This window comes from Neodiprion lecontei, chromosome 5 (assembly GCF_021901455.1).
Source record: "Neodiprion lecontei isolate iyNeoLeco1 chromosome 5, iyNeoLeco1.1, whole genome shotgun sequence".
Classification (NCBI taxonomy): domain Eukaryota; kingdom Metazoa; phylum Arthropoda; class Insecta; order Hymenoptera; family Diprionidae; genus Neodiprion; species Neodiprion lecontei.
In genome coordinates, this window is record NC_060264.1 from 8849201 (window position 1) to 8871369 (window position 22169).

The 22169-nt window shown below is 35.8% G+C and overlaps 1 protein-coding gene across 7 annotated transcripts in view; it reads right to left on the reverse strand.

Annotated features, from left to right (window-relative positions):
* The window catches only part of LOC107221052 (NAD(+) hydrolase sarm1), a 186762-nt gene that overhangs the window by 129707 nt on the left and 34886 nt on the right, over positions 1 to 22169 (reverse strand). The window contains exons 1-2 of one of the 7 annotated variants that reach the window (XM_046742183.1): positions 13969 to 14170; positions 12548 to 12821 (exon numbers count right to left, since the gene is read on the reverse strand). The exons of 3 other annotated variants lie outside the window; for them this stretch is intronic. In XM_046742183.1, coding sequence (XP_046598139.1) covers positions 12548 to 12646 — 99 coding nt within the window. In that variant the 5' untranslated portion in view covers positions 12647 to 12821; positions 13969 to 14170. Of the gene's footprint in view, positions 1 to 12547; positions 12822 to 13527; positions 13547 to 13594; positions 13785 to 13968; positions 14171 to 22169 lie in introns of those variants that run through there. 3 more of the 7 variants (XM_046742182.1, XM_046742181.1, XM_046742180.1) reach the window with 3 other exon arrangements.

Below are 22169 nucleotides of genomic sequence, written 5' to 3' on the forward strand. Positions count from 1 at the left end.
ATCGTGACCGTTGGGTAATTTTAGAATAACCTTTAAGGAGTTGACTTTTCAAAACAACAGTATATTCTGTTTGTACTGATTTACCGAGTTTCGGACACAATCGTAAAGGTGCGAAGTAGCGATTTTTCCTAAACATGAGTTGTTACAGTAACGTGACTAACCTCCTCCTCGTGAAAAACCGTGATCAAGACACGATCGTCATCGTCAAAATCACCAATTGCGAGAAGTATATTTCATATGCGATGCAGCAACTGCGATTCCTGATCGCAACGCGCATTCTGGAGCATTGTTGTGACTGTGATCTTACTTGGATGCTCTCGGAGCTGTTGTTGCACAATCAGCATAAGGAGGCACCGCTTTGTTTGGAAATGCGATTCCATGCGTGTCGGGGGTGCAACAATGGCGAGATTTCCGACACCACGAGTACAACGTCCGTCCGCTTGCTATCATGGTTACAATTGTACCGCCGTTTCGCCTTCATCCTGAGTTTCTACTGGCTCGCGTCTCTTATCAGCCGAAGAGTTGCAGAGTCCGATTATACGACTGCACGTGCAGTGTGTACGTCCAGCAGTGAAGGTAAAGGTGCATTATGAACACGATACGAGCCGAGAAGCCTCAGCTGCAACGGAAGGACGGTGACACTGTACAACCACACCATTCGACACCTCTTCACATGTGTTCTTGTATTCCGAGTCGCTGCATCCATGCATCCGTGAATCCATTCGAGGGGGTGGAGAAGACGACGAGTGTGTAAACCTGCACGAGCCGCGAATAGTGCGCGAGACAAAGGAGGATATCGCTTAACGTTTGTTACACGGTTCAACCGAGGCCAAGACGATAACCCAGCATCACGTCTGACTGACCGACTGATGGATGGATGGATAGATAGAGGTTCGCTATGTCCGTAGCGATGTTGGACAGGCACGTAATGACTAAAAATTAATACAGAATATCGAAGAAATAGAAAATGGAAGTAAACAGACACACCGAGAAAAACTTCATTTGTTACAGTAACTAGAAAACTTTGGTAAAACAGGTATCGTTAGAAAAAACTGTTTGAATATTGTTGGAATTAGGAAAAACGAGGTACGCCTAACCATTTTGCGCTATCGTCGATTCTTTTTTGGTAATTGCAACGCAAAATCAATTTCTGAGGTTTACTCTACTTTTTTAGTTAAACAAGGCTTTAGCGTCAATTTATTGTTGCACAAGCATTAAATTTTCGCAACAGTTGCGAGAAAATATAGCAACAGTGATCGTTATGAGAAAGAATAGCAACGGATACTAGACTTTCCGGTAACAGCCATAAAACTAATTTTCATTTTCCACCTAAAACTGTATTTTTCGATTGTGGTAAAAAATGAAAATAGTTAAGGACTGAGCGGTAACCGGCAACAAAAATTTCTTTCAGTGCTGGAAAAATAACTTAAAATAGGTAGAGTCAAACAAATTGAAGCAGATTACAGTGGGGAGTGTAATGGTAGGTTTAGGTTTTAGCAGGGGATGAGATAAAATACAATTCAAGTTAGAGTTAACGGATAGAGTAAGATTAAAAGAAATATGAAAAATTAAACCGAGAACTGGCTACCAATGCAATACTGACGAGGAACTCTGGGATAAAGTTACTCGATGAAGTTATAAATTCAACGGTTGAAAATCTGATTTGAAATCAAAGGCACTTGAGCGACAAAAACATGATTTGGAACAGTGAGAAATCGATTGAGGTAAATGAAATTGTTGGAAATTTTTACTGATCACTCGAAATTACATTTCACAAAAATCGCACTGCAAACATTGGAAATCGTGGAAATCGTTGCAAGTCTCACGGTAATCGCCAAATGATATTTATTGATTAACGTTCCGTTATGATTTCTGTTTCGTTATGTGTCCTTTCGCTAATTTCCAGCTTACCAAGTGATTTCCATCGATGTCCAATGATTTTACAGCGTTTTCGGTGATTTCGGTGAAAATAACTGAAAATCACGATAAACGCTTGGAGATTGTTGGAAGTTGGAGATACATTATATAAATCAATGTGAAAAAATCTGAACAGATAATTTGATATCCAAGAAAATGGCCCGACGGATCAAGTCAATTCATAAAACTTATTAACGTAGTTTATTAAAGTCAGGAGCGAATGGAGTTATAAATTCAAGTGAAAAAGCTTAATTGTGGCGGTCATACTTTTCATGGATGAAAATTTCCGATTGTCCTCCAATCCGTCAGAAGCAAAGCTGCAGCGAAAAGCTCGCGTTGCGGTAAATATTCAAATTTCTGGGGCAACTACGACTTTGCGATTCCCAGTAACGCGGCGAGTGTTTTACCTAATTGACTTTCGGGTCAATTGCAGCGACAAGGAGTGTAGAATAATTGAATCCTATTGCGCGATAACTAATGACTATCTTCGTGGTGCATTAATTTAGCAGTACCGATGCCGAAATGATAAAATTACCAGGGAGAAGTGAACTTGAGTGGTTTTGAACAAGATATATTAGGTGTGAAAGTAAAGGATAAATCCGAATTTGATAAGACTGAAAAAATTTCGAGCGATGTGGGAAAGTATCAAAATTTACAATTTCTTTCGTCATTTCAAGTCGCGTGATTGAAGGATGAAGAATAAACAGCGCAACAAGAAAAACGCCTGAGTTTAGATCCCGAAAATCGATGACTTTGATGAGAGTTAAAAATTCTAAGCTCTCTCGATACGGAGATAAAAAATGAATGAAGCATGGATGGACTTGGGAATGTAATTGTCGTAGAATTACAATTGACTAAACTTCACAGCGCGTTGAATTTCCTGGTACAGCATTGAGGCAAATTACCCATCCCTTGCGAAAAGGTCGGTAGGTGAATTTTTTTCACACATATCGCCAGGTGAACACGTAATTCCATTGTGATATAACGGGTATTTTATTATAACTCGAACGAATATTATTGAGTCGAAACATTGTCGACTGTCGGGCTGTGAAATACGACAATTGTAATTGCGTATCAGTAGAGCGAATCATCGTCGCGATCGTCCGACCTTGGAGTGAGGTGAAAATCCATTAAACCCACGTATATGCGCAAGTGTTACGATGGGACGAGGAATTTTCTTATCGGAAATCTCATCTGTCGTTAACGATCATCAGTGGCAAACCGGACGATGCGGAATGTAGGATGCACAGTTTATTATTACTGCATAAGCTTGATCGTTAGGTTGAAGGCCTCGAAACCGTGCAAGAATAAAGAAAAAACAGAGGCTTGAAATATCCAACTCGAGCTTGTCAAGTTGGATTTAATTTGTAAATAAATGTCGCCGTGATTCTAAAAAAAAAATTATTAAAACATCACAATATTCTGCTCTTTTATCATCGAAAAATTGACGCAGCCATTTGTTGCAACATTTTTTTTTTTACCACACCGTATGTTCCGTAGGTATAAATTTTTAATTTCGTCCGATGTATAAATATCAAGGCGCTAGAAAAAGGAAATGAAATAATTCGAAAGAGATATTTCTTCGAGTATCCGGATGTTGCGGAAGCCAATTCACAATTATGGACGGACTTGGTGTATGAAATTAATTAAGTAGCAAATGATACATATTAAACATACAACTAAACGGGGCAACATAATATCGTTATAAATTGCAAGTGACGAAGAGATGCAAGTAATTTGCAAGTGTAAAGATAATGAAAATTATAAACAAAGATAGGCCGTAGGTGGTCGTAACAAGTTGATACAACTGCGATTCGGTAAACAGAACATGTGTGCCAATCGATTACGTACGTTCCGTAATAAAATATGTAACGAATGCGTAACACACTGCATATCGGTAAAAAATAGACTTGCATGTAATTTCTATATCTTACATACACGTAGTTACGGCTATTTCCAGTTATCTGTTAAAGTAGGTTGAAAATGGGAAGTTGATAAAAATTTTTAACGATCGTGCTCGCACGTTCGAATACAGAGAATTTATGCCTCAATCGTCTTTACAGTCGTCTCACGGCGATGTGCATTTAAACGAAACGATGATTTAAAAATAATCATTTTCCTCTCGCGATCTAATATAAAATTATAAAAAAGGAATTCGGAATTCATTTTTACTTGGCAAGTCAAGATTGTCTGATCAAGGTTGGATGAGAAAGGAAACTTGTTATACGTTTTTCTGTATCATTGGATTTATGAAATTATCGTTATATTTGTAAGATCCGAAGAATCTCTTGAAAAGTACGAAAATAAGAAATACTGGAATTATAATCAACGGCTTAGACATCGATGGTTAGTTTTAAATCGTTTTAAAAATGGTTGAAAATCTGATAGATTCCTTCGATTCAATTTAAGATTGTTTATTTCATTCGGAAGACTATTTAACTGCAAACAGACGGAAACAGATTTACTTTTTTTCTAAAATTGGTAATAAATTTGTTGTAATATTACCGTTTACTGATTACGATAGTTTTTCGAATACAACAAACCATCGCATAGAACAAAATCGAATGAATTGTCCACAATGTATTTAGCGATATCGCAACGATATTGAATAAAGAATAGCCAAGTTTACGATATATTTACAGTAATCATCGCAGCTAACAAATGTAGTAATTACATATATAGTCAATCCATCTGATATCTCTAATAAGATCAATAAAATGCATCGATTATTCGACCACAAATTCCTCAAGCTTTCAATTCAAACTGTATCAAAATGACTGTAATTTTATTTTTGTTAGCGAAAAACGATTCAAGCCAATCTTTTGCAAGCAGCGATGCTCAAAGGCGTCCAAATATAGATAATGGCCGTGGTAACCTAACAAGTACCTAGTTACATATTCCTTTGGATATACCTTTGGACACAATTTTAATGGGTTACAGCTCTGAGACGAGGTAAGTACAAGGTACAAGATTCGAATGAGACATCTGCCTCGTATAATACAAGCTAGATTATACGGGAGTGAGAAACGTAACTTATCTTCGCCATTGTCTCTGGGAGGTCTGCGGTATAACCAACACTCGTACCAATACAACCTCTCGGTTTATTGAGGAGCAATTGATGTGACCTCGATATGGACTGTGATCTTGGCTACCATATCGCCGCCGGCTCTGAGAGTCCGGTAAAAATATGTCCAAATTAAAAATAATCGATATACGGCTGCATTTTTGTTTAGATGGGGTTTTCGACGCGCAGGAACAAATCTGAAATCTGAAGTCATTTTCGAGCCGCATGCGCTGAGTGAAATTTTTAGTTCCGGTTACCGCTCAGTCCTCGACTGTTTGCATTTTTCTACTTCCAAAACATTTAACCTGTTTAGTTGCTGGCTTCAACTTCATCGAATGAAATATGACCTGACCATCCTGTAGAGCGGAAAATTCTACATGGAATTATGACCTCGTATGTCGGGAACGGAGTCAGATAAGTAAAATGAGAAAAAAGAAATTATACTTATCGACGGCATTTGGGAGATTTTTGTGACGTAATTTTTTCTTCTTTTAATTTGTTAATCCGACTCCGTTTCAACAATGTTCCGCTCTACACGATGGTCAAGTCATTTTTCATTTACCGATAGCAGTTTATCGGCAAAACGCAGAAAACGTCAAATTTTGCTGTTTTCTCGAAACGCCGGTTTTGCAGCTCAAAAATGACGTCAGATTTCAGTTCCTGTGGGTCGAAAATTCCTATACCCAAAAAAAACTCAACTCTAAGGCAAGTCATATTTTCTGGCATTATAATCGGGTTCGACCCTTTCGGTAAAACATTTTTCCACTCAATATTTTGGCCTGAATTTTTGTTAGTCGGAAGTTTTCGGAGTCGCTGAGCACGATTCTGAAGTAAGAATTTGATCGTTTCTAAATCCAAGATGGCGGATCCATCGTGGCGGATTTAAGATCGAACAAACTATCAAAATTAGATGATTTTGAAAGGGTTAAACCGCGTTAATCCGGCTGCCATTTGCAATATCTCAAAACAACTGATTTTTTATATTTTTACAGTTAGTCTTCGATCCAACAAATCTGTATTCTCTACGAATTAAAACTGAATGTAGAGGCTTTCTGCCTTTTATCTTTCTTACAACCGCTTCTTGGTTACATTAAGTCAATTTTTATCAATCTCATTTATCTCTGAAAAATTGAAACTGCGATAAATTTACGCGTAAGAATTTCTCGCCTTGAAAATCGATCTGCAACGAGGAAGAAGAACAATAACAACATGAAATAAATCATTGCATTCATTGTTTTATTTTACGTAACACTTCTCGCTGGACGATATGATCCTTAAATACATTGTGGGTGTATAATAATGAGAATGTGATTTGTATACGGAGAGGCAATGAAAACAAGGCCTATAATTTGTCTATGCATATATTTCTACGCGTCGTTGAATGGCTGACTGCAGCGGCGATACTTCATTATCGTCAAATCCAGCCCATCAATCACCGCGAGCAATGCAAAAGGAATAATTAATTTCCACCCACGCATTGTTTAACAATTGCGAGAAAGCAAGTTGACCTAGGATTTTCTATATTTCAAAGTTTAGATTCGTTTTGAATACAGATTTAGTATTTTAACATAAGTCTGTACCTTATGATTAGGCACGGATGATTCATTTTAGTATCGATATTAATAAAAGAGTCGATTATACTGAATAGAAAAGAAAAAAGAAGCGTGTCACGCATTAGTTTTCCTTAGCGATACAAAATTTAAATATTTGCTCAAGTTGAAAATTAATTCAATGACATTCAATGATTTTATTAGCAATTGCAATGCTTTACAAAGAAAAATCACATTATTCTGTAACAAGTTTAGTATTTTCGCTGTTGATCTCGAAAAAAGTGAATTTTCACATGATTTCAACTTTAGCCTTGAATAACTTTTGAAAGAGTCGAGTTATCATAAAATTATAAGAGAACTTTCTTGTAGAGCATTCAATTTTTTACAAAAACGTGTATCGAACATTCATCTACATTGCCTCATCACTGAGCCACAAAATTCAGAATGAAAGTAAAATTATTTTCTCGTGTTAATCATATCGAAAATGAAAAATGGCATTTAGGAATCAGTAAATATTAACTTTCACGGCTCAAATTTTAACAGGCACCCTATTTTTTCGTCCTACAACTATTGAAAATGTAACTTCGAATAAAATATATTCTTTTTTTTTAACCACCCTGATGTATCTACACTAGGGTGGTCCTTGTTTAGGGTGTTGACGAATTTTTACCGCCTCATCACTGAAATCAATTTCAAATCATTTAAAAAGAGTCGCCAAATTTTTTTAGATTCTTACAGCAAGTCTGAGACGGCCCGCATTGTGATCGAAGTTTCTTATGGAAGTGACGAGAGAAAAACTTTTTTTCGCACTATATATTTTATCGTGAAAGTAACAATGTTCCAAAAAATCTGTAACTGCGAAGTTTTAGTCGGCATTAGTGATGCTATATGAAAAAAAATACGCATCATCGTACGAGGCAATCTAGACGAATTGTACTTCCTCTAAATAAATAAAAAAAAGTCAGGTTTCGAGGTTGTGCAATTCGTCTAGATTGCCTGGTACGATGATGTGTATTTTTTCCCAGATAGTAGCACTAATTCTCACCAAAACCTCGCGGTTACAGATTATTTGGAACATTATTACTCTTGCAATAAAATATATACTGAGAAAAAAAGTTTTTCTCATGTCACTTCCATAAGAAACTTCGATCACAATGCGAAGACTATCTTAGATTCGATGTAAAAATCTGAAAAAATTAGGCGATTGTTTCCGAATTATTTGAAGTTGATTTGAGGGATGGTCTGGCAAAAATTCTTCAACACCCTGAATAAGGACCACCTTAATGTACACTATACCTTTGTAGAATAAATTGGATTCAGAGACACGCGAGAGGCACTGACGAACAGTTGGCAAACGCCAATTTTCTGTTTGATCAATCAAACCGTTATAAAAATGTATGGAACGGTTGAGCTAACGTTAGATTCATTAAAAAAAAGGACGGTCAAGATGTATTATGTATATTGTATACACATAGCTATGTTGCATATGCATATTATGTGTGATCGAAGTACGTTATATCTCTGTAGACATACTTCTGTTAAAGTTACGAAATGTTACTGTGCAATTTTATTTTATTGGGTAATAGTTACCGACTATATTAATTAAAAATTGATAGTGATCATTTAAACATAATAAGCACGGTTCACTCTTGCAAAGAAAATTACGTGTGTTTGAAAACGAGAAATTTTTTTACTCAGAAACAGTGTCTGTTGCTAAGCGAATGGAAATTGTACAAATAAAATCGAAACTTATCAATTTATTTGGCGATTATTTGTCACATGTGTAAAAAAATGTTGCCAAATGATTATTTTACGACTATAACAGAATTATTCTATCAGTAAACTGTAACGTTAAATTTGAATGAAAAGAAATTTGTGAAAAAAATTAACAGTTTATGCAATAATCCCCAAATTTATTTTCATTCCGATGAAAGTAATACGAATTGGGATTTTTTTTGACGTGCTCTACAGAGAAGTCAAATTTGTTTTAAACAGTGAGAAGAAAAAAAAAAAAATTCTTGCCATCTGTATTTAAGTATAAACGCGCGTACTGCAAGTGGACGGAACAAATAATCCCAGGTAAGTATTTGTACCCAAGTATATAATACGTAAAACATAACTGACGCGGTGTTTACGCGTGTGGTTTATCGCTTGCCGCACTCGTAAGGCAGGTATACAGGTATGTAGGTTTGGTTATACAAACCTGTTGAGAGGTATGGATTATAGCTTGCAGTAAAGTTGATAAAGATGTTGAAATTTCCTGGAAATTATCGAGTGCCGCAACGACGCGATTTTCCCTGATCGACGATTCTAACAACTCTACAAGACAGATATTGATTGTAACAAGAGTTTTTTTTTGGCGTCATATGTATAATACAACGTAGGCAAGCGCGTTTTTGCATTACTTATAGAAGTATCGTCGATAGTTTCTCACTAGTTTTCTAAATCACGTCGTTTGTATTATACATTCACGGTAATTTGTCAAAGATATTATTTTAATTCGAATTTTTCTTCTTTATTACCGCGTGAAACGGGATTTGATTTGTTTAAATAATTTCAAACTTCAACATCGAGTCAGCGATGTTATACTCGAGAAGCTGATTTAGAAATAGTGGAAAATCGAGTTCGGGTGCAGCTTAAAAACGAATTCCAAACTCGTAACGATGCGTTTTTAGGCAAGAATCGTTATTTCGTAACTTTTATAGAAGCCCTGAGATTCTAAAAACCGCATAAAGAAGCGAAACACTTCTAAAATATTTTGAAAACTCGACACTTTCAAAGTCGTTTTAAAGTTCGGGGTACTAATTATTCCCTAAGAATCCTTACGTTACCGCCTTTACCGACCGAGTGAACATGTCACCTCTTTTAACGACTATCAAAGCCTACACATTACTGTTATGAAAATTTATAGTATAAGCATCCGGAAGCTTTTTTCTTTCAAGCCATATAAAACAACGGTTACTCAATTACAATAATAAATTTTCTGTCATTATTGTGGCGTAAAACAAATATTTCATCCTTAGTAAATTCTTGTTTCGTATCGCCATATAGAATTCCCTTACCTACATGGGACATTTCAGTGATATTGCAGACTTTCGATAATATTAAAAATTAGTGACACTTTACTCGGTCGATAAATTCTGACCGTACAGCATTTTTATGACGTAGCTAACCTCAAATTAGCGATGAGACTAGAAAAACTAGATAAAGAAACGTTTGTTGCTCGGCCGCTTCTTGAATTTCCGTTTTTATTTTCTCCCCGAAATTTCCTCCGCTCTTCTTGGATTCGGAAGCAACGCTTCTTTGTGTAAATACGACCCAAAAAAAAAAAAAACAAAAAACTGCCGCTCCGTCGGCAATGCGAGAAAAGCGTGCAGGTAAGACAAGGTGAGCTTGTCCCGAAGGAAAGCCGAGGTTATGTGTGAGTCTACGTATAAATGTGCGTTTGCAAGAGGCGTGTACGTAGGTGTGGCACACAGCGAGAAGGTGAGGTTAAAAATAACTCCTGAAAGCACAACGACCCGCGACCGTTAAGAATGCAGCCCGAACCTTTTTAAAAGCCGTTTAAATCTCCGCCGTTGCAGTTCACCACCTGACCTAACTCACGGCGATGAGAAAGATGAGAAAGAAATCTGCAACCCAACGGATTCGTCCGTCGACGCTTTGTACGCACACACACGTATAACGTATGTAACGTGTGTGAAAAAGAAGAAGCGTAGTAAAGAAGAGAGCACACTCGATGCGCGTCAAATTTCAGAACAGCTTCTCAAACTTTTGACGTATTTCGTGATACGATCTTATGTCTCGCTCTTTTTTTTTTTTTTTTTAAGCAACGGAGAAAATCAACGACGATGAATTACGATGAATGTGCCAAGCTTTGATAGCGAAAGAGGAACGGAAAGTGACTCAAAATTTTCGACAGAAGGTTACATACTTTTTTATGAAATTATGCTTTCAAAAAAGCGTTGGCTTCGTAGATTACGACGTTGACGTATCTACGTGTGCTCAAATATCACGAGGATGAAGTTAGTAACGTTACTGTAACAATTCATGTTTGAGAAAAACTGCTACTTCGCTAACTGAGAAAAATTTCATTTGTATAGTAACTAGAAAAATTCCTGTTTGAATATTGTTGGAATTACGAAAAACGAGTCGATCCTTTTTTGGTTATTGCAACGCAAAATCAGTTTTTGAGGTTTACTCTACTTTTTTAGTTAAACAAGACTTTAACGTCAATTTATCGTTGCGCGAGCGTTAAATTTTTGCAACGGTTGCAAGAAAATATAGTAACAGTGATCGTAATGAGAAAGAATAGTAACGGATACTAGACTTTCCGGTAACAGCTACAAAACTAATTTTCATTTTGTACCTAAAACTATATTTTTCGATTGTGGTGAAAAATGGAAATGGTTAAGGACTGAGCGATAACCGGAACCAAAAATTTCTCTCGGTGCATGCTTGAAAATTTTTGAGACTTAGTAACCCATTATAAACAAAATATACGTTAATTTTGATAAGTCAACTCCGTGAGTCTTTCTTAAATTGCGCAATAATTATGATTTTCCCACATTTTTATTAGCTCGCTATCTTGTCTGATATCCGTTTGCTTGTCTATTTAGTACAAACCTTGCAATCGATTTCAAACTATCTTCCCGATGAACTTAGAGACTTGAAACTTTAAACATAGCTGAGAACTGGATCATTATGCAATATTATTTACTTGTTTGTTCGGTAAAAATTTTGAAATCGATTTAATTTTTTAACCTGAGGTTTCGTTACGTTAACGTCACTAACTTCAGTCCGATCAAATATCCAAGACCACGTATCGCGAACATAAAAAATAAAGAAATAAAGAAATAAAGAAACGTCATATTTTCTACGAAATCCTGATAGTAAATTCGTAGAATTCATGCAATTTTTTTGTTTCTGTGTCAAGTGAAAACGTGTTGGAGTGTTTTTGTTCAGAATTGCATACAGAACAGCGCTGTTAAGCCATCTTTCACATTTGCGATATGCGAACTTAGATATTTGGAGACATGTAAGTCAACGTCCCCCCTCAAAGTTTGAGTTCTTACTAGAAATTATTATACCAGCGTGTATCGCTTGCCTCTAACGGGGGTAACGATCGTTTTTCCTGCACGGGTAGCACAAAGCTGGATAAATTGCTAATACGAAAGAAAAAAAGGAAGAGAAAAATCGGGGCAATACTTACGAAATGTTGCAATTTCCTCTTCACGGTATCTAATCTTCGATGACTCGAGAGAGAATAACTGTATATATTATGCAATATGTCCGTCCATCCATCCATCGTGTTTAATTGACTGTCGTTTCTGTAGGTTTGCTAGACTAACGGAGATTTCAACATTGCATTCGTCCAATAACACAACGTTTCACATTTTTCCTCTCGCTATTTTTATAACGACTGGACAAGACGGAGATGATTGACGAGTTGAAAGAAAAGGTGGAGAGAAAAATTCTGTCGAATATACATCGGAGACTTCAGACTATAATGTGTAGCAATGGTGCTTGAATGAAAAATAACGAAACGAGATAAAATCGACTTTTATTCCCCGTTAAAATTCTGAAAACCTCTTTTCAACTCGGTTTCATCGACAAAAGTCACGCATATTAATTTTACTATACCCTTATCCAAACAATTGACGATCTTCGAAAAAAAAAGATATCGAATAAAAACTTTCTCCCATTCACTCTTCATGTGCGACAGTCCGATAAGGTTGAACAGGAATAACTAGTTATTCGCCACTTTTAAAATTGTTCGAAATTCAGCCAAACCACCATAAAATCATCATTCTAAGAGTTTTTGCGAAATTTCGCCAGGCTAACGTTACTACAACTTCAATTGTCGACAAGTATTAACCGCGGTACTCTCACACAGTCGAAACTCCAAAGCACCATTGAATTTCGAATTTGAAATTCTCAATCGCCGTGATTCACGATCGTCGTCCATCCATATTTGACTTTAAAATTATTTTGTTTGCGTTAAAAAATGTCTTACCAATTTGTTCCTGTAGTCGTTGGTCGAATGTCCGACATGAGGAGCAGTGACGCTGCGTCGAAAAGGTTTGAGACCACGAGGAGGAACGGTGGTCTGCATTTTAACTTTATACTCGGACTTCCTCTTCTCCAAGACTGTTATTTATACAGTATTTTTACAATCACTATCACTAGAATAATCCTTCTTGCCAACTCTCCTCCCACTTGTTCACGATCATTTAAGGTTCCCACCTCGCGAGAGACGATTACTGACAGAGCACCATGACGACCCCGGACTGCGGAAGCGATATCAATAACGCGTTTGATCGGTAGAATCGCTAGACGAATCGATCGCAGCGGCGATCAATTCGCTCAATTAATTAATCGACTAATTGGAAGGGAGTCGCGTATACGAGACGTAAGACACAAATTATCATCCAGTCTCCGCGTCTCGTACGTTATAAAAGCATTTAACGTATGTAATATGGATTGGTCGTACTTGGCGCATGTTTACGCGTGCATTAACAATATAATTATAGGCCCAGCGTGTTTGTAAACGGAATACCGATTGAACAGCTGAGAGCTGTACAATTCGTACATATTATACCCGTTAGCAGACAACAGGTGAGTATCCATCACAAGTCGTATATAATATGCGCATGTATAACGAGCAGAGTTGGTAAACTGTAACTCAAGTGCGCAGTTGTTGTACCTACGCTCGGGTTTTACTTTACAGTAAGAACTTCACGACAAATTTTGCGGAAAGATAATCGAGGTAAGTGTAACAGTTCTCGACACGTTTCTATCCAATTATCGATCATTTGTTTTACAAAATTATAAATTGACGGCACGTATCGTGAATTTATCGATGACTGAAACCAATTGCTACACTGAGAAAAAATTTCATTTGTTACAGTAACTAGAAAAAATTCAATATTGTACAAACATATGTAGCCAAAAATGTTAATCATTGAGTTCAAGGTCAATAACTGGGACACTCACCTCACTTGTGTTTAAAAAAAAGAACGTAAGTCAACCGAGAACCGGTACGATGATTTTATATTCGTACAATCGATTGACGAGATGCAGGTTAGATCAGTTGCTCGCTATTTTACCCGATCTTCTTAAATGTTAACTAAGAGCTGTTGCGTCAATCTTGAAGTGTTTCAGCGGGTCAACCGACAAACGATTGATTGTGTTTCCCGGAAGCAATTTCGTTTCCTTTACTCCGATTGAATGAATTTAAATTCACAGGTGTGCGGCCGATATTCTACGATTGGAAAACGAACGATCGGTGAGGAAATCGGTATCACGCGATCGGCGAAGAAAAACACCGATCGTCGGACGGAGCGAAGATAATCCGCAGTGTTTCGGAGCAAAAACATCAGGGTGAACGATAACCGAATGTCACAAATGGCACTGCACTTCACCGTGTAAACGCACCTGGATTTCGGAGCGTCGTAATTCCGCGTCCGGCAGCCGATCTCGAGATCACTTATCGGCGTCGCGACGCCGGCGTCCAATGGGAAAATCGCCGGTGTTTCCGACGAATATCGACAATAAAATGCCTAAGAATACACACGGAGGAAACGACGAAAAGCAGCCGGAGGATCGCAGGAATCCGGCATGGCGTCGCGGCCTGCACTAAACCGACGAGTCGTTTGGGACGAGGTGGGGGCAGACCGAGAACGACGACGACGACCGGAAAGTTGGAAGGGGGCAATATTAGTTCGAGATTAGAATGTCCCGGCTGCAGGCTACCTGCCTTCTCTCAACGTTTGCTTTTCCCGTCCCTCTCTTCGATCGCTTTCTTCAATTCTGCGATCATGTACCGATTGTGAGAGAAATTTTTAGTTACGGTTACCGCTCAGTCCTCGACTGTTTTTATTCTTTACCACAATCGAAAAATATACTTTTCCCTGCAGCTTTGCTTCTGACCTACTGGAGGACAATCAGAAATTTTCACCAATGAAAATTACGATCGCCACAATTAAGCTTTTTCACTTGAATTTATAACTCCATTCGCTCCTGACTTTAATAAACTACGTTAATAAGTTTTAAGAATTGACTTGATCCGTGGGGCCATTTTCTTGGATATCAAATTATCTGTTCAGATTTTTTCACATTGATTTATATAATGTATCTCCAACTTCCAACAATCTCCAAGCTTTTATCGTGATTTTCAATTATTTTCACCGAAATCACCGAAAACGCTGTAAAATCGTTGGGCATCGATGGAAATCACTTGGTAAGGTGGAAATTAACAAAAGGACACATAACGAAACAGAAATCATAACGGAACGTTAATCAATAAATATCATTTGGCGATTACCGTGAGACTTGCAACGATTTCCACGATTTCCAATGTTTGCAGTGCGATTTTTGTGAAATGTAATTTCGAGTGATCGGTAAAAATTTCCAACAATTTCATTTACCTCAATCGATTTCTCACCGTTCCAAATCATGTTTTTGTCGCTCAAGTGCCTTTGATTTCAAATCAGATTTTCAACCGTTGAATTTATAAGTTCATCGAGTAACTTTATCCCAGAGTTCCTCGTCAGTATTGCATTGGTAGCCAGTTCTCGGTTTAATTTTTCATATTTCTTTTAATCTTACTCTATCCGTTAACTCTAACTTGAATTGTATTTTATCTCATTCCCTGCTAAAACCTAAACCTACCATTACACTCTCCACCGTAATCTGCTTCAATTTGTTTGACTTTACCTATTTTAAGTTATTTTTCCAGCACTGAAAGAAATTTTTATTGCCGGTTACCGCTCAGTCCTTAACTATTTTCATTTTTTACCACAATCGAAAAATATAGTTCTAGGTACAAAATCAAAATTAGTTTTCTAGCCGTTACCAGAAATTCTAGTATCCGTTACTATTCTTTCTCATTACGATCACTGTGACTAGATTTTCGCGTAACTGTTGCGAAAATTTAATGCTCGTGCAACAATAAATTGACGTTAAAGCCTTGTTTCATTAAAAAAGTAGAGTAAACCGAACAAACCGATTTTGCGTCTTACTGTAACCGATGTTGCGATTTACTGTACTTTTATTCCTCAATCATGTACCAGTTTTGTGATCACAATTCCCTTTGTAAGACAGGTTTTATAGACTCTACAACTTGTTTCAACATAGATTACTGTCCTACAATTTATCAAATTCGAGAATTTCAATTCGTAACTTTTCTACAAATAATGTTACTTATTACGCAACAATTAACTGGTTAAGTAGGCTCTGGAATAATGCTGACGATTTAATTTACAAAGCTGTACAAATCTTGCGACGTTTAAACGTCTATTAAATTTATCGACTGCAACTTTTTATCATTTATCTTCGTTTTTTTATTTTTAAGTTCGTCAGCCGAGATAATGTCTTTTATATTTTGTGTACAGTTTCTTTGTGAATGGACAGTTTCGCCCGTTCATCATTATAAATATATAAATAAATAATTATCCTAATAGTAACCTGCGGAGGTCTCTTCGAAATTACAGAAATAAGATATACCAGAATCATAAATAAATGTTTGGAACCGGTTCAAAGTTGTTGAAATTTAGTGGATTGCTTTTATTTCAGACTTCACGAAGTATTCGAATTTTATTCAAGATATTATTATTTACGAACACACCAAGACACTTTTTTTTATCATACCGGTATTGATCATGATTAACAAATATTGAACCGACTACTGAAAAAAGTAAATCTGTTTCAACGACTTTGGACAAAATGTATCCATCTGACTACATTATGCCATCATTGGAGAGAAATCGCTTGAATGAGAAGAATAATAATTTAATTTTGAAGCGATCTAAACTGTAACACCGGTATCTAACATTTTGTTTACAATTCGGGCATTTTATATTTCTTGTATTTTGAAACAAATATTTTTAGAGCTTTCAAAATATGAAACAATTTGGTAAATATCGAATGTACGACTATCTTGCAATAAAATGAATGAGAAAAAATGGATGTTCAACCGTCTAACAGTAGCGACCTTTTCGATTATTATTTAAGAATAATATACAGCCATGTTGCTTAAAAGACGCTGGAGGTAACAATTTTTATTAAATTTATACTATGGAAATCGGAAAAAGACCTATGAATGCGAATTTGTGAAAATATCCGGAGTTTCACATCATTTTTATAATTTATCAATTATCCCTGAATAATTAACGTTTAATCTTTACTTCGGATGCATTTGCGTGAAATTGCATTGTTCAATTTTCCGTGCTTATTATCAGTTCGACCGCAGATTCGATAAACATTGATTACGCACTCTGACTTTCACTTTATTTTTAGAATTCATCAATAATCCCTGAGTAATTAACGTTTAATCTTTACTTCAGATGCATTATTCACATTCCAGAAAATTAACCAAATGTAATCGATACAGAATGTACGATACGATTACACACGTCAAAGCCTAATTTCATTGTTTTTATGTTATAATCGATATAAGCCAGATTAATTGGTCCAGAAATGAATTTCATTACAAATGAGATATTTTTAATGCGCGTTGTTTATTGCACATATTTTTTCATTGTTTGTTGTTATTCTTCCCCTCCTACAACCGATCGAAAATCAATATCGTACACACCGATATCAATGCATCTTCGCGATAAGAAATAGTCCTAAAATTATTTACACACCGTTGTTATCGTTTCGAGATAAGGAAACGAAAACAAATCTTCGGATGCTCAAAGTCGGTCATTATCCGATAACTCTCATGAATTTTCCGACGCAAACCGCAGAAGGAATTGAAAATCTGAAAACTTCTAGATTCCGCGATCGGCTCAAGATTACATGATTCGTTCTCTTCGTTCGATTTTCAGTGTCTATCTGCTAAAGTAATTCGATTTTTTTTCAAACGAAACTCAAAAAAAAAAAACGTGTCACATTTTTTCTCAAGCGTTCGACAGCCGGAAACAATTTTTGTCAAGAAAAAAATTAAGCTGATAATTTCTCAGCAATAATTTTCGATGCTTAATCCTCCGTCAGTTTTACCCCAACCTTACTGTAAGATTAAAAACTTGCGGAACAAACTAAACCGTCAAACATACTATCAGCGTCTATGTTACTAATTTAATAATAATAAATAGCAATTGAACAAAGCACGGAAATCTTTCATATATTTTCATCATCCCAAATGTGAAAATTTGACGATTGATTTCAGTCTTCGCCGATATGACCGAAACGTTTTTCCGCTGACTGCCTTCTCGATCGTTATGTTTAACAATTTTTTCACTATGATATCGCAACCTCCGACATAATAAACAGTTTGCTACTTATAGGCATGCAGGTAGAACCTGTAAAGAAACTCAGGTGGAAATAACCGGCCGACACAAAAGCTGGTTTGGAACGAATTTAACGCGGAGACAAACGTCACAGCAGCAGCGGCTCATCAGCACTGTGTAGTTATACGATCTGTTCAAACATATCGTAGTATGAGAAGATCGTCACACGATCCGCCGTTTCACCTACCGCAGTGTTGAACGAAACCCTCTTTTTCTACTTCTCTCTCTCTCTCTCTCTCTCTCATTGTCAGCAGCCCATGGCATAATAAATGATATTCTATCTATCTATCTATTCATCTCTCTCTCTCTCTCTCTCTCTCTCTCTCTCTCTCTCTCCCTCTCTCTCTCTCTCTCTCTCTCTCGCAAATTTAATTGCGGCGCATCGCGTAAATGTACAGGAATGTGTGTTTAATTGTTTAGACCGTGTCGTTGTATCCTTCATACAAATTGTTATTATACATGTACATATACGACAATGATTTTTTGGCAAGATTACAAAGTTAAAGATATACCTACAGAGTGAATTGTTACCGACTAAACGATCCGGCGTCTGCTACAATTTGACCCGTTCAATTTAGAAATGAAAATATTTACTCAAAACGCTTTTATTTGAACAAAGTAACACTCTTTGAACGATTTTGAGATGTTTTGGACATGTTTCAGAAATTGGGTGTTTTAATTTTTTTTTTTTTTTTTTCTTACACAAAATTTGCGCTTTTCGCGTAATGTAAGAATTATTGTACAAAATGAACAGCGGCATTAGATTTGTCTGAAAAATTTAGCCCTGTTTCATATACTGGACAATTATTCAACATTTGCAGTGTATCTCGGGAAAATCGTAAAAAAACGAAAATCAAGATTGTACACTTTAGTGTAGAAAAAAGCGAACGGGTTGATGCGCATGCGCTAGAATTAGAGAGCAGTTGTTTACCAGGGCTACCAATCGTCACGAACGTAACCTCAAAAATTTTGACAGCTCTCGCTGGCAGTTGTTTTCGATACGGACAGCTATTTGAATTTTTGAAATTACATTCATCGAATTATAACGCATGCGTAGTGAATTTTGGCAAATGACAGATAATTCGGTCGTTAGAAACTCGACTTGAGAAATTAAAACTGGAGAAACGCAACTTAAGTTGATAAAGTTGAGTTAGGTTAGATTAGATTAGGTTTCTTTTTAGGTTAGGTTTGACTTTTCGTTTCTTTGTTTTTTGAGAAACAATTCTGCCGTGAATCTTATTTTGATAGATCGGATTAATCGCACCTCATTCTTTTTGTAAATAAAATATCCATAAATTTTCCAAACTTGAATGTTCATCTGATTCTTCAACTTACCAAAAAATTCATTGTGATCTGGAGTATAATTGTTTGGAAGAAACAAAGTTTGTAAGAAAAAAGTTTCTACACTTCTGGCCGAAGAGTCAAATCTTTGAGTGATCAAGTACGAATCTAATGAATATGACTGTAATTTTTATGAGGAAAGACACGTTGGATTTTCCGTTTCTTTGAAAGTCAATTAAATGATGTTATTATTTCGTCGATTATAATGAAAATTCGGTGCAATGTTGCGAAAGCGAATGTTTAACGATGCTAACATGACGTTAAAAACGTGTTCCAACAAATTCGTTGAAAATAGTCTAATGAATATAATGAATTATCGTAGTGTAAAATCGAATGAATTTATTATTGCACCAACATCAAATAATCACAACAATCACGAAACAATTACGTAAGTAATGGTGATACAAAATAGATTTTTACTGTTATACCTGCGAAGCTGATTTTCATTTCTTACCCAAAACCATGTCTTATTCGTTTATGGTAAATAATGAAAATAGTTTAAGGATTGTACAATAATAAACACTGTTAGTTTAATTTCTCTCATTGTCAGTGTATCATTTGAATAATTCCTTCTCATTTTATCCTGATTCAAGGATTTCAAGAAATTGATCGACCTCTCTAAAAACCTGAATGCCACATGCCGGTGGATGTTAAAATAGTAAAAATTTTATAGGACTTGATTAACGTATTCAAGTATCATCGTATGGATTGATTATTGATTACTCATTAAACATCTCAGAGTTCTCAGGCAGCGGTGAATATCGCGTGACTAATACCACTTTATATAAAAGATCAAATGACGTAAAAAACGTGTGCCTTAAATTGAATTTTAAGATTAATAAAGCTATAAGAGCTTTTAAAGGTGGCAATTGATGTAACTTCACCAAAAACGTAATTAAACCAAAATCCGCAATCATTCAATTTCGACATTTTGTAACTCATTTTTAAACAATTTTATGCGTAGACAGAAATATATTGTTCCCTGTTAGAATAACAAGTACATAGTAACAAGCCTCAACGCGACTTCGAAGCCGTTGATATTTAAGACAAAAGATGAGTTCGTAACTGATGATAATAATAAAAAAAAAAAAAAAGACACACGAAGGAAGGAATGCAGATATTTTTAGCGGTATTCTTTCAGTCTAATTGTTGTAGAAGAAGAAAATGAGTTCGGTGTCTGAATATTTATTAGGTCAAATTTGTAAAAGCAAAGAGAAACGTGATTTAAATTTTTATAAATTATTATATCGTTTACATTTCTCATACTTGTAACTGTCGTTTTTTTTCTTCAATGTATCGTTGGAATCTTATACTAAATGTCTGATTGAATCCACTAAGAAAATGAATAATTTGGTGATAATAATTAAATAACCTTCGCTATCGCTGGCAGGAAGAAAAACATAAAATAAATATGAACAAACAAATAAATGCTCATCCCAGCGAGTAAAACCATGTAACATAGTCAGCTTGTTTCGTTATTACTTTAATTTGATAGAATCCTCTGCCGAGTATTGAAAGAAAGTCATTAATCTTTTAGCGAAAATACTAAAATCGGTTTGAGTCACTAATTCTTTTGAAACGGGAATAATGAAAATCCGTCGACAAATCTTTTCCGACCATATGTGTTTTACAACTGATGTATAATGCGATATTGTGAAAGAGTCAATAATTTGAAACGAGAAAATTGCGATCAACGAGACTGATGTTAAATATATTAAATTGTAATTTATTATTAGATTTTTAATTAAGGTGAATTGCTCCTCTTGGTAAAGCAAGTTATCCTGAGAAAAATAGCGATTGGTAATTCCTTCAAACATGTTTAAAAAATTAAAACCTCGAAATTCCCTTTATTCGCATTTTAAAATTATTCGTTTACAGGATAAGTTGTATTACAACACTTCAGGAAATTAAAAGTGTGCTAATACGTAACTTGGAAATTTGTTTCTTCGACAAGATTTTCGTCTAAGTTTTCAGTCGATTCATGGTGATCTCGATTGAAAATATTGCTCGTTGTTAAATTTACAATTAATACATTTATCGATACTATTGCTATAGACTTGGAATTGTTGTTATACACCTGCGCACAGGCAGCAGCAGTACGTCAACCAACGATATAAGGTCAGTGTCGTTTGTGCACAATCGCTTTGCGTAACGACGCATCGAGCGGTGTGCAACAATAATATACCAACAATAAGGACCATGCACACATAATTATTTTCGCATTAGCTGCTGCTTCGCTGGAGTCGCAATATTGCATAAAAACTAAACTTAATTACGAGATAGAAAAACAACCATTTTATACATCTAGTTCACAGTATTTTTGTTCCAATTTATTAGTAATTATTCGGTTCGAGTCAAACGTTGCGAGTTTATAATCTTCAATATGAGATTCAAATTTGTAGATTACAGAGCGAAGCGAACACGGATCGTAGTTCTGAATCAATTATCGAAAAATATAACTTGCGTTTTGAAAATTCTTTCAATTTGTTTCAAAGTTGCGAGCTCCTAAAGTCATCTCAATTTTTACGACTAATTTACAATAATAATTACACGCTTTAGATGTAATTTTCGCTACAACAATTCGGTTTACAAACAAAGCAGATCGACAATAATTAAAGATCGTCGTAGACTCGGCATCTCAATTTTCATATCAGTAGATTTTACAATTAGAGAGAAAAGTACCGAGAGTGAATTTGATGATTATAAAGTTTCCGGGTAGATTTAAATTTCGTATCTGAAAATCTGTACAAATGTGTTTCAAAACTCATTGCTAATTAAGAGAAAGTGAGAGAGAGAGAGAGAGAGAGAAAAAAGTTCGAAATCTTTACGCCAAGGTTTAATCAAATTTAACAATAACCATTAATTTGCTGAACTTTGCTATCCCAATTAACGGAACAACAACGCGACGTCAAGTCTCCGTTTCCAATATCCAACAGCTAAAATGATGGGTTTATACTTTTTCTTTCCAAACATTACGTGAGTATGTATGACATACAGGCATAA